This window comes from Arachis ipaensis, chromosome B8, assembly GCF_059453495.1.
Source record: "Arachis ipaensis isolate K30076 ecotype BB chromosome B8, ASM5945349v1, whole genome shotgun sequence".
NCBI classification, from domain to species: Eukaryota; Viridiplantae; Streptophyta; class Magnoliopsida; order Fabales; family Fabaceae; genus Arachis; species Arachis ipaensis.
This window is the reverse complement of record NC_142443.1, coordinates 14,744,838-14,758,104: the sequence shown is the minus strand read 5'-3', so window position 1 is coordinate 14,758,104 and position 13,267 is coordinate 14,744,838. Positions and strand designations below refer to the sequence as shown.

General features: G+C 35.1%; 2 protein-coding genes across 6 annotated transcripts; one reads left to right on the top strand and one right to left on the bottom strand.

The window, feature by feature from the left end:
- Positions 1–1,422: 1,422 nt before the first annotated feature.
- Positions 1,423–7,025, bottom strand: LOC107613587 (uncharacterized). Of its 2 annotated transcripts, XM_088497478.1 has the most exons (9): positions 6,824–6,991; positions 6,205–6,442; positions 5,920–6,093; positions 5,744–5,827; positions 4,980–5,053; positions 4,303–4,861; positions 4,069–4,143; positions 2,356–2,438; positions 1,423–2,212 (listed from the first exon to the last, which is right to left on the bottom strand). In XM_088497478.1, the coding sequence occupies exons 2-9, from the start codon at positions 6,440–6,442 to the stop codon at positions 1,625–1,627; spliced, it is 1,875 nt and encodes a 624-aa protein (XP_088353604.1). In that variant the 5' UTR covers positions 6,824–6,991; the 3' UTR covers positions 1,423–1,624. The 2 variants fall into 2 exon arrangements, with proteins under 2 accessions (XP_088353604.1, XP_020964561.1); XM_021108902.2 differs by having other exon boundaries at positions 5,920–6,442; positions 6,824–7,025.
- A 721-nt stretch (positions 7,026–7,746) lies between these two features.
- On the top strand, positions 7,747–13,118 carry LOC107613711 (2-aminoethanethiol dioxygenase, putative (DUF1637)). 4 transcript variants are annotated; one of them, XM_016315823.3, is made up of 6 exons: positions 7,747–7,994; positions 8,800–9,013; positions 9,760–9,905; positions 10,007–10,154; positions 12,322–12,519; positions 12,603–13,118. In XM_016315823.3, the coding sequence occupies exons 2-6, from the start codon at positions 8,911–8,913 to the stop codon at positions 12,716–12,718; spliced, it is 711 nt and encodes a 236-aa protein (XP_016171309.1). In that variant the 5' UTR covers positions 7,747–7,994; positions 8,800–8,910; the 3' UTR covers positions 12,719–13,118. The 4 variants fall into 4 exon arrangements, with proteins under 4 accessions (XP_016171309.1, XP_016171311.1, XP_016171310.1 ...); XM_016315825.3 differs by having other exon boundaries at positions 7,780–7,994; positions 8,823–9,013; XM_016315824.3 differs by having other exon boundaries at positions 7,791–7,994; positions 8,826–9,013.
- The last annotated feature ends 149 nt before the right edge of the window (positions 13,119–13,267 follow it).

Sequence of the window (13,267 nt, the reverse complement as noted above, 5' to 3'; positions counted from 1 at the left end):
TTATCTCAGGGGAACCGCCCTTATCTCTCTAGGCTTTAACTGCCTTTAGAATGGGCTGTTTTCCTTCATTTGGGCCTTTTTGGGCCTCTCATGTCGATTTGGCCGACCTCTTTTGAAGAAGAGGTCGGAGGTCCTGACCTGAAGAGGTCGGTCGCTTCATCTTCGATCTCCCTAGGTCGGATAGCTCGACCCAGGGTATGAACAGTGCCCCTGCTTGAGCTTGATTTTTATTTTTTTAGGGTCGCGTCTTCAGACTTCGACTCTTTTGGAGAAGTCGAGCTCGAGCATTTTGTCTTTTGTCGATCTTTATATAACTCCTGCTGGGTTCCTTTGAATGCGAAGCGTTTTCCTCTTTTTTAATTGTAGCGCGCGTTGCACTTTTCTAGGAAACGTGCGAGGGTTTAAAAGCTCATTAATACCCCTTTTCCGTTTCCTTTTTCCCTCTTTGGCACCTCACTTTGAATTTTTTCAAATCATTCACTTTACAGTTTCCTCCCCTAGCTTTTCTCCGTCTTCTTTGCTTGTTGTTCGCAAGACGTTTTCGTTCCTCTACACCCTCTGTTTTCGCATCTGTGTGTTTCCCTTTCCTTGCTTCGAGAGCGGCTGTTTGGAGTGGGCTTGTCGCTGTTTTCTTCCTGATCCTCCCCTCGCGTTCGTTTCTTCTTCCTCCTTAGGTTGGCATTTTCTTTTCTTTTATGCTTTTTGTTGCCTTTTTTGTGTATCCTAACTGTTGCATGTGATTTTTATTTTGCTTCTGAGAGTCTCGATCCTTTTGAAAAAAGATTGTGTCTTTCTTTTTGTCATTTGTGTTTTTACGATTTTCTTTAAACAAGCTTGCATCTTTGTGGTGATTTCTCCACTTTGTTGTGATGTCTGTTCTTGATAGTTTCTGCTTTCTTTAGAATTTTATTCTTTTTTGGTTGCATCTCTGACTTTTTTCTATTTAAAAAAACAAAAAATACTCCTCAGTACAGAGTGGGATTTTAAAATAAAAAAAACCCAATTTTTGCTTACAGCTAAATACCATTTCACATTTAAAAAAAAAAAAAATCAAAATCACCCAATGCGACACCTGCGAGAAAGTGAACCCCACCATTCTTTGGTTCAACACCTCTCATCCCTGTATTTGGGAATAACACACAAAAAACTTCCATAAAAGTCATCATGAATATAAATAATTTTATATGTGCATTCAATTATATAATGACACATCAATAAAAAAACTAAAAATATTTATCCAAAAGTATGAATGTGATTATATAAAATGCTTTACACGGTTAATACATCAAAATTAAACTTATAAAAATGATGATTGAAAATCACCAATAATTTAATAATTTAACATGTTATGTGACATGTTTAAATAATTAATTTTCACATACAAACATCTTCAAAGAAAGGAAGCAATGAACATTTAGTAACTTCTCAAAATAAACAACTTTTATTTTAAAGAATAAAAGGGGGAAAACCCCTTTTCCAAGTTACCGAGGCATGCACAGACACACAACATACGCAGGATGCAAACACTCCCAACTGTGAAAATATGGAAGGTAATTTACATATTTACATATAATTTACAATTTACTTGTGGAACCATCAACCATGTGATAGTGATATGTATAATTCATCTCTTGCCGCGCAATCTGGCGCGAACGGCTCTCTCCAACTTGCTAACTGTCTTCTGGTTTGAAGGTCTAAGAGAGGGGACTCCCATGAAATCATCCATCAGTAAGTCACCCATTGACGGTGGAGCTAGCAGCCAGACCTTGAGCACAACATCGTCTTTAGCCCCGTCCTTTGCTAACCAATCAGCACAAGAGTTCCCTTCTCTCAAAGTATGCTCAACCTGGACCTGCCAGTCTCGCTGCAACAGTTCTTGGATATTGGCCAACAATCCAGCAAATTGATGGCGATCATGGTTGCCGCCATTCGAGACCAAGCTCACTACAGTCATAGAGTCTGAATGACATATAAGCTTTCGGATGCCCCAATCCCAGGCTAGAAGGAGGCCTCTTTCGACAGCAGCCAACTCGGCATGCAGAATGGAACTGTTTTCAAGGAAGCCGGAGATGCCAACTACCCAAGTACCACAATCATCCCTCAGCAAACAGCCAAAGCCTGCTTTTTGCTGTTTTTCATAAAAGCTACCATCCACGTTCAGCTTTGCGAACCCCTGTGGCGGACACACCCAACAGACTATCCTTGGTTCATCCTGAGAAGATTGAAAAATATGAATACCGATCATAAGAGGCGCGTGTGCATGTGCGTGCAAAACAAAATGGGAATTTCTTTGGTGAAGAATGAAGAATGTAACTAAATGTGGCAGGCGAAAAAAGAGAGAGTAGAATGCAATACTTGAGCAAGCTGTGCCTGAATGAGTTCCTCCTCCATCCTTGCTTGCATTATAGCATTCTTGGCTTCAATCAGTTCAAGATCATCTAGGCATAAAACAAAGGGAATGCACCAAGCACTTAATATTTAGTGTAAGAAACTTAAACTGAGATTAGACAGCAGTGCAATTTATATGGCTGGCCATAACTCCTTCAAGAATATATAACGACATGGTTAATGCTGCAAGGACTCCTTTCCTTAGGCAGAAGCTATTTTGCTGTTTCTATGTTCCCCAAAAAAAATGACTGAAAACTCTTATCAAATTACGAAAGGATGATCACCGCAACAGAAGTAGACAACAAAAAATGACAAAAATTACTGTTATATTGGTTGATCACCAGTTCGACTAATTATCGGAATATGCTGAATTAAACTAAGTTCACTTAAATTTACATGTCATTTTGGTTCGGAGAAAAGCTAGCATAAGCTTCTATACGGTTGCTTTTGGAAGGGAGACTAAGACTGAGAGCCAGAGACTAAATTAAATATTTTTATTGTGTTTGGCGTAAAATATACTAAACTGAATTATGTCTAAGTATCATGTTTAGTTTAAGATAAATATGAAGATTGAGGGATAGATTTGGAATTTAAAAAGTTAAATAAGAATATTTTTGGAAAGAAATGTTAAAGTTTCAGTCTCCCGTCACAGAAATTTCAGTCCTCTCTGTTCTCACTTTTTGGAGGTACTGAAGAGACTGAAATTTTGTGTCCCGGAACTAAAATTTTAGTTTGTCTCTGACCACCAAATACAATACTGAGTCTCAGTCCCTAGTCTTAGTTCCAATAACCGGAAACAAACACTACCTAACTGTTTTGAGAGAGCAAATCAAACAAAGAAAATTAAATTGCACAAGTTAAACCCATACATGAGCTAATATAGAGATATTAGTTCCAACTTCAGTTATGTAACAGACATATCTAAAACAACAACAAAACTATATCCCACTAGGTGAGTCAGCTACATGAATTAAACATGTCATTGCACACACTTTTATAATACTCCAAAACTTTGACAGTTAGACTTCGACTTTTTTATACAAATAAATATATAAAAATGATTATTTCCCTGAATACGCGTAAAGAAAAATGGTCACCAAAATGCGCAAATTTCACTGTTGGCACCTGCGAAACGGAAATGCATACCAATTCTCCCATGGCGCCCGCGAAATGGGTAATGGACAGCTGACAATCCGACCCATGGGAGTGCATGTGAAATGGAGCCGTTGGCCATTTCTCACCCGGCGCACACGAAATGGACAGTGGTGAATAATAATAATAATAATAATAATAATAATAATAATAATAATAATAATAATAAGGTGAATAATAATAATAATATTGTGCGCATTTTGGTGACCATTTTTCTTTGTGAGTATTTAGGGAAATAATCATTTTTATATATTTAAAGCCGTTAGAACTCTGCTGTGGCAAGTAAATATACGAGTTGTTTGATGGTATAATGCAGAAACTCCATTTTCACCCCACATTCTTCTACTCTTTCTTTTTCTATATTTATTTACAAAAAAACATGCCACATTCTTCAAACTCAAAATAGAACTATTTAACTGCAGAAACAGCAGAAACCTGATCATCAACAACAGGTGCTGCAACAAGGTTGTTTCAACTGTAGAAAAAAATCAAACCATGAAATAGACCAGTATGAATGTGCAGACTCACAATCTGGATTCTCTGTATCTTCATCGGGCGAACTGATGATCAATGAAGTGCCAGCTTCATATGTCCCAGTAAAATCTGCATACAACAATTTGATAATAATAATAATAATAATAATAATAATAATAATAATAATAATAATAATCACCCTCAGACCAGCTAATATTAAAAGAAAAATAAATAACAAATAAATAAATAAGTTCAAGCTAAAAATGTGAGAAAAAATTATAACTCTACCATAAACACAAGGAACATCCATGGAATCTTCGCCCATCAGCGAGAAGTTCATTGGTAGTGGAGGTAAAAGCCAGATCTTTAGAGCATCAACATCGTTAGCCCCTTGCTTAGCTAACCAATCAGCAGAAGATACCCCTTTACTAGGTGTGCGCTCAACATGCACCTCCCAATCTCGCTCAAGTAGATTTTGGATATCAGCCACCAATCCAGCATATTCATGTTGATAGTCAAGATCACCAGATACCAAAGACACTACCATTAAAGAATCCGAATGACAAAGAAGCATACGGATGCCCCAATCCCAAGCTAGAATGAGGCCCCTTTTCAAAGCAATCAACTCAGCATATAGAATGGAAACATTCCCAAGAAAACCAGAAATACCCACAATCCAAGCACCACAATCATCCTTAAGCAGACAGCCAAAGCCCGCCCGGTCATGACTTTCACATAAGCTACCTTCCACATTCAGCTTTGTGAACCCCTCTGGTGTAAACTCCCAACTAACAGTACCTGGCTCAAGCCGAGAAGGCGATGATGAACCCAAATGACTACTTGCCACCTGCACATTTGTCATCAATAATGGTAAAACATGAAAAATGAACCATACATGCACTTTTGGAAAAATAAATAAATGTACGAGGTGCGTTTGGGTGATAGAGAGAGTGGAGAAGCAATACTTGAGAAGTCAGAGCTTGAGCGAGTTCTTCCTCTGTCCTTGCCTGCATTTTAGAATTCTTGGCATCACTGTCATCTACACACAAAACTTCATCATCACATTCATGAGCAATACTTGCTTGGAAGAGATGCGAATGATCAAAAGACTAAAAACAGGGAAAACAAAGCAAGCAATTTATTTTGGTGTAAGAAACTTTAAACTGAGACTACACAGCCGTGGTTCCATAACACATTAATCTTTAAGAATATACTACTACATGAGTCTTGCAACACTTTAACTGAGCAGAAGTAAAAGCCTTGAGTTGTAGACTATCAAATTTATAGTTGCAGTGGCAAGATGATATCAATTTGTAGGAAGACCTAACAAGTTAAAGATCTATCATCATGACCTCAGTTTTAAGCATTGTATATATATATGTGTGTTAAATACTTAAATCTATGTCAAACTTGAGCAAATACAGAAATATGACTTTTCCAAGTAATTATGTAAAAGCAATAAAACAATTCCAAGACACATTTTATGATATTCCTAATTTCCAACAGTTAGAACTCTGCCATGGTAAGTAAATTTACAGCTATAGTAACAAAGCATATCTTTAATTGCAACTGTGTTCAACTTAAAATTCAACTATCCAGAGAAACAGTGGAAACATGATCCCATCAATGCTAGCATATTTAGAATCTCCAAACTCAATCAAAACTCCATGCAAAAATTCCACAGCAGGAAACCACAACGAATTAGTCCGGTATGAAACTGCAAACTCACAATCTAGATTTTTTGTATCTTCATCAAGAGGCTCGGTGCTTGATGAAGTGCTACTAGAAACAGCATTGCTTGTCCCGGTATAATCTGTAGACAACAATTTAAAATTTATCACTCTCAGACCAGCTAAGTACTTTTAATAAATAATCTAAAAACGTAAAGAATGCTCAGAACTCAACCATAAACACAAGGAACATCCATGGAATCATTTATCATCAAGCACTTCATTGGTAGTGGAGGTAGAAGCCAGACCTTGAGTGCATCGTCATCCCTAGCCCCTTTCTTCGCCAACAAATCAGCACAAGAGTTCATTCCTCTTAGAGTGTGCTGAACTTGCACCTCCCAATCTCGGCCTAACAAATTTTGGATATCAGCCATCAATCCAGCATATTGATGGTGATAGTCAAGATTATCAGACACCAAAGTCACAGCCATTAAAGAATCCGAATGACAAAGAAGCTTACGGATCCCCCAATCCCAGGCGAGAAGGAGGCCTCTTTCGACAGCAAACAACTCAGCATATAGAATTGAAGTGTTCCCCAAAAATCCAGAAATTCCAACCAACCAACCGCCACAATCATCTGTAAGATGACAACCAAATCCAGCTCTGTGATCAGTGTCAAATGACCAGCCATTCACATTCAGCTTAGTGAAGCCCTGCCGTGGAGAAGGAAGAGATGAACAAGAAAGAAGACTTGCCATCTGCAAGTCAACACTAACCACTGATCATGAACTGTAAACACCCAATTTTGATTGGCCAGATAAAAAATCAGTGATACTTTTTCCCAGAATAACTTTTTTGTCTAAAAACGTGTTTTTTGATGTTTCAATTCAGTTTTGATTTATTTTACAAAAGTAAATAAAGAGAAGATAAAAAAAAGATTGAATAACCCCCCCCCCCCCCTCCCCCCACAAAAAAAAAAAAAAACTTTTCTTCAAAGAAAGGTACAATGAATCAAGTTGCGTAGCCAATTGACATAACTTACCTCAGAATCATGTGTATTACATCATAGTACCATATGAAACATTTATGATCATAACTAAATTTCATAATAAAAAAATGCAATAGATTAGGATGGAAACCTCAATGGACGGTATTGAGCAATTTGATCATCCGCGATGACGGTGTTGCATTCACTCTTTTCTTGAGTGTGTTAAGGGCGTGTTTGGAAGAGTGGGAAAGACGAGGAATTGACTTGGGTAAAGTTTAGTCAACTATTTGAACTTTTTAGAATGAGAATGCAGAATGATATGGAATGGGAGGAGGCAATGAAATGAATAAAACATTAAAACTACAAAAGAAAAATAAAATAGTGGATTTTAATTTTTTTTACACAGTAAAAACTAAAAAAAATTAAACAAATAAAGAACATTAGTTCATTACTGATTGAATCAATTCTAAGCAACGCTTTGATCCTTGAAGTTGTAATAAAAAAAGCGAAGTAATTTTACCAGAGGAAAAAAAATTAATGTTCATAATTAATAGAAATATTAAACTAAACTAAATATTAAATTAACACACACAAAAATATTGAAAAATTATTTGTATTGAAGAAGAATTTAATATTTCTATAAATAGATTAACAAAAAAAAAAATAGTGAAGTGTTAAAATTGGAAAAAACCTTATTTTAAAACTCATAAATATTTAGATTGTACTAACAAAAATGCAATTCTTCATTGATTTGTTAAACTAACTAATTTTTAACATACCGGGTGATTAACATATTTCAAATAAGCAATTTTTCCATTTCGATTATTAATCCTGGTATCATTTTTTTCTATCTCTTGTGACGTAATGATTTTAATGTTGATAATTAATTTTCTCATAAATAATATTGTCTTGTTGCATTAACACTAGCAAGAGACAAATACTATGGTTACAAAAACAAAATTATAGACCAATTTGGCTTAATTGACATGGAAAAAAATTGCACCAATTTGAACCTGGAATCGTAATCTTTCTAGAAATTTTTTATTTTAATATTTATTTAGATTTAATAAAAATAAAATAAAATCAAATATAAATAAAAATTGGGATGTGGTGGTGTTGAAGTTGAAGATCTTCATTTGGGTCACTATCATTGATCCTATTTTCGCCTCTCTTTCTCTTCTTTGTTCTTCTTCTCTTATAACTATCGATCCCTTTCTCTCTCTTTTCCTCTTTTACTCCAACCTGCTCAAATCTTCTTCCATCATTGCTGTATCACACTCTCGAGAACCTTTCCTTCTCTCCTTCCCTTATGGGTTTCCCAGGTACCTCCTTCTTCTTCTTCTCCCTTTCTCTCTGCACCGCTAATATTTTTTCAGCTGGAATCTCATGCCTCATTTGTGGTTCTGAACCAAGTAATCTTCTTCATGTGTTTCCAACCTTTTTCAGCTTCCATATTTTAATGGGTCACTGTTGTTTCTCCCAATTTCTCTGTGGTTTAACTGTTCCTCAACTTTTTCCGTGTTTTTTAACAGTGTATACTATATTCATTACTCTTTCTGAATTAAGAAAGAAAATTTTAAAAAGAAAAAATGAAAAGGAGTGTTCTTTTGTTCATTAAATATAACTTGCAGTGAAGGGATTTGGATTTTATATTTGTGTATAGCTTCTGGGGCTATTTGTATATAATGCTAGGGAGAGAAAAAAACGCCACAAGTTATCTTATTTAGCATTCATTAAACATTCATTAATTGTTGTTAATGAATGATAATTAAGGTAAGTTCTGGTTTATTTTGGTTAATTCTTTTTGGTTACCAAACATTTCCCTTATATATAGCTATATTTGGAGATACTATAGACAAAATGGTATTAAATCTTGAGTACTGGAATAGATAGTGGTTTCCCCAAATGTCTGCATATTTATATAACTCTATATATATCATTGTTTAGTGATTTGTTGTTAGATTTGTTATGATAAATATGTCTGAACTCTGGAGTATGACTCATAATAAATTATGCTACCGTTCTTGTCTTGTCCAATAGGCCCATAAATTAGATTAGCTGTGAAGGAACATCCACAGATATTCAGATTCATAACCTGTTGGTTTTGATTCTGAAACTAAATTACAGTTATTATCCAATTGTATACCCAGTAGATTGATAAGCTGCTCAGGAGGTGTTGTCGGCTTGCTGCTTTCGGAGCTTTGTTCTGAGTAGATAAGTTGATCACACCTCGACAACATGCCGTATTATGTTCAGAGACTTTATAGGTTATGTAATACATCCCTTTCATCTGATGGACCTGTGTCTGACGAAGCTATTGAAAAAGTTCGCGAGAAGTTAGGTATATTGCCCTTTCTCTTTTTTTTCTTAGTATTTTCTTCTCTGTAATTTAGTTTCTGATCTTTTTGAGGACACTTTATTTTGTTGTTCATGCAAATAATTTGCATATAATCATATTCACAATGAATTCAATGAGTTAACATCACTTGTGAGTTGTGAAAAACTTGTGAAAATGTGAAATACGTTTACTTGATGAGTTGTGATACATATTGATGAATAATTAGGATATGAGTTAAGTCGAATATAATTCATTGTTCTCAGTTAAATTTCTAGGGCTAGTAAAGACAGTTTGTCAGTAATTTTCTACTTGAGAGTTGAATATGAGTCTCCCTTGAAACTTTGGATGATCTAGTCTTCTTTTCGAGTGTGAAAGAAGGATCCCGATTTTCTGTTTAAATTTAAGAAAGTTAAGACGGAAATAAATATAAGTTTATAGTGAAGCTATTTTTGTAAACTTCTTTTCCATTTGTCATTCTTGAATTAATTTACTGGACAATTTGTACTTTAGCATAAAAAAGGTTGAAATTTGGAGTGAGTTTGAAATTGGTCAGCTGGTTACATCCTAAGTTTGCATCATACGTTTTCATTTCCTTCAAGCTCCTCGTCACTTTGGAATATAGGTCCAAGTTCTTAAACCATGCAACTTATGGTATCATATGATTTATGTTAGATTATCTTTATCTTACCACATAATATTTTTCCTTTCCAACTGACATTTTCTTAATGCCTTTTAACAAAACGTTTCAGAAAAAATCAAGCCATCAGATGTTGGTCTTGAACAGGAGGCACAAGCGGTTAGGAACTGGTCTGGAGCAATGCTTGAGCGTAATGGGGGCATTCAACCATTACCTCCAATCAAATACTTGCATTTACATGAGTCCAACAGCTTCTCTGTAAGTATTAAGTCCCATAGCTCCACATCAACTTTATGTCATTATCAGCAATTTTATAATATAACTACATGAAGTTTGATCAATAATTTTATCCCTTGTAGATAGGAATTTTCTGCATGCCCCCTTCATCTGTTATTCCTCTGCATAATCATCCCGGAATGACAGTGTTCAGCAAGCTCTTATATGGATCAATGCATGTTAAATCGTATGACTGGATCGATCCCTCTACCCCAAATGATCCAGCTGAAGGTTTGTTCTCTATGGTTTTCCCCGCTTTCATGTTAACTCATCCAATTTTTAGTTGGCCATACCTTGAAAAAAAAAGTGTCAAGTGTTGAATGTGGTGACTACACAACACTTGTTATTGAGGTAAGACAAGATGAAAATATGTTATCATTCTTCAATATTGTTCGTGGCTGCCAACTACTAGGAAAACACTGAAACTATGTGCAAAATAGTCCGAGGTCTCACTTATTAGTGAAAAATATTAAAATCGTGCACAGCAATATATAATTGTCTAGGAACTGTGAACTGCCATATAGTGTTATGATCATTTGTATGAATCTTGCTGTTCCTTTTTGGTATAAACACTGGTTCATTGGCTCGAGCTACTAGATATTTGCAATACGGCTTGTTCTGTGAATTTATAGGCTTAGTAATATCAATATGCTTTGTCACATTGAATAATTTTGACTGAATTCTAATGTATGTTCTAACTATTGATTTAATTGCCTTAGAATTTGCCCTAGAATTCCTTTGTTCTTGTCAGTTTAGCCTCAACTTGCCTTGACTTGAATCTAGCTTTTTAAATTCTTATTAGATATCAGTTTTCTGAACTAGAAAAAACTCACTCTTGTGATTGTTTTCTTAATCTGTGGTTGGGTAGCACAACAACAACATTAATTCTTTTCTGCTTAGGAGATACGAAACTAAAATTGTGACTGATACTGTGATAGAGATGATTTGTTGTTAGCATGCCAAGTAATGAACTAAGTTTATAATATCTTCAACTTTAACTACTAAAATAGCCTAAAGTTGTATTTGCATTTCTTGGGAATGGTTTTTCCTCTTTCTAAAGCTTTGTCAATTCAAAGAAATACTGTCTCAGTTATGTGTGTTATTTTCTTTTAATATTTGTATAAATCCCTGCAGTAAGAGGTATATGAAGGTCTGCACTTATCACAAGGATTGGAAATGCTTGGTTTTTCATGTGAATCATCACATGCCCGTCAAAGTAAAAATATACCAACTTAATATGAATCAACTTTTGTAATTTATCTCTCACAATTGTTTTGCTTAAATTAGAATCTTATTTAGGATTAGAATTCTGATTTTCGAAGATACTATTCATTGGGTAGAATTCTCCCACAAAAATCTTTTGTTTCCACAGACTCACCCATACCCAACACAACATCTAGTTTAATATAAATTTCTTGGGTGTATCACATGTTTATTCTTCAGTGTTAAATTGCAGCAAAACATCCACTCCGTTCTTTTTTTCCATTAGCATGAGACAAATACTATGATTACAAAAAAAATTATAAACCAATTTGACTTAATTGACATGAAAAAATTTGTACCAATTTAAACCTTTTTTTGTAATTTTGTAATTACCATAATCTTTCTAGTAATTTTTATTTTAATATTTACTCAGATTTAACAAAAATTAAATAAAATAAGATATAAATAAAAATTGGGATGTGGTGTCGGAGGTTTAAGATCGTCGTTTGGGTCTCTATCATCGTTACTTTTTTCACCTTTCTTTCTCTTCTTAGTTCTTCTCTTCCTCTTCTCTTCTAACTATCGATCCTTTTTTTTCTCTCTTTTACTCTCTTTTACTCCAACTTCGTAAATCTTTCATTAATGCTATACCAAACTCTCAGAACTTTTCCTTCTTTCCTTCACTCATAGGTTCCCCTGATACCTTCTTTTACTCATGGGTTCCCCTGATACCTTCTTTCACTCATGGGTTTCCCTGATACCTTCTTTTCCTCTTGGGTTCCCCTGATACCTTCATTCTCCTTCTCCCTTTTTGGTTCTGATCCAAGTCATCTTCTTGTTTTCGAGCTTTTTTAGCTTCCATATTTTAATAGGTCATTTTTATTTCTCCTAATTTCTTTGTGAGTTTCTCAAATTTTTCATGTTTTTTTAATAGTGCATACTAGATTTGTTACTGTTTTTTTAAAGGTGCATAGTGCATACTGTATTTGTGGTTTAACAGTGCATACTATAATAGGATAAGGTTTTGTTGTTGTGTGTTCTTGTTTCTCGACAGAGAATGTCTGTCCTCCTCCTTGTACTAGCATTTCTTTTATCTTAGTAAAATCTTCTTGTATTTTTTTATTTTATTTTTTTTTAAGAATGGAGGAGATTAATCAGTTTGGTTTATGGGGTCCAACAAACTTGTTATTGACAGCTAGACCTGCAAAACTTGTCAAAGATACGGAGATGATGGCGCCAACTCCAACCACGGTTCTTTATCCAACTCACGGAGGAAACATACATTGTTTTAGAGCCATAACTCCTTGTGCAATCCTGGATGTGTTATCTCCGCCTTACTCTGCAGACAGTGGAAGACACTGCTCTTACTTCCGCGAAAGGAACGATCTCCCAGGTATTTACATCCAGCATGGTCGAAATTTCGCCAGTTGCCTTCTCTTCTCTTAACCAAACCACATGTTTTTGTTTCAATTGCAGGCAACTTTGAGTTCAACGGGGTCACATTTTCCGACATAACATGGTTGGAAGAATTTGAACCACCTGACTTTGTTATCCGGAGAGGGCTGTACAAGGGTCCGGTTATTAGAACTTAAAGGCATACCTTTCTATGTTTTGTGTAATTTTAACACTAGAGAGAGAAATTCGCTTACTATCTATTTAGGTTTACAAATTACAAGTTACAACAAAGGGAAATTGTGTCCAGAAAAGCCAATGCTATATAATAATTATATTCCTAGGGCCATTTCAGCTAGGCATTTTGGCTTGTACATAACACAATGCACTATGGTTGTTGTTGCAGTTTCTCTATATATAAGTCATAAGTCCCTGGCCTCGGTTTAATCCATTAGAAGAGTTTCAGAATTTGAGTGGAGAAAGGAAAAAAAAAAGACAGAATCTCAGTCATATGATGAGTGAGTGGGCTCCTATTAAATTTTGTTTGCTTAATATAGTGCGAAAGAATATAATTCTGATTGAAGTTTATTTGCATTAGCAGTTAGCACCATTAGCATGCTGCATGCATGAGTTGAACTACACTTTCTTTATATGTATAGAATAGAAGCCTTGGGGAAAATGGAAATTTTTTTATAAAGTTTAAATACCAATGGTGTATCTATTGTCAATGGGACATGATTTGATTTTGG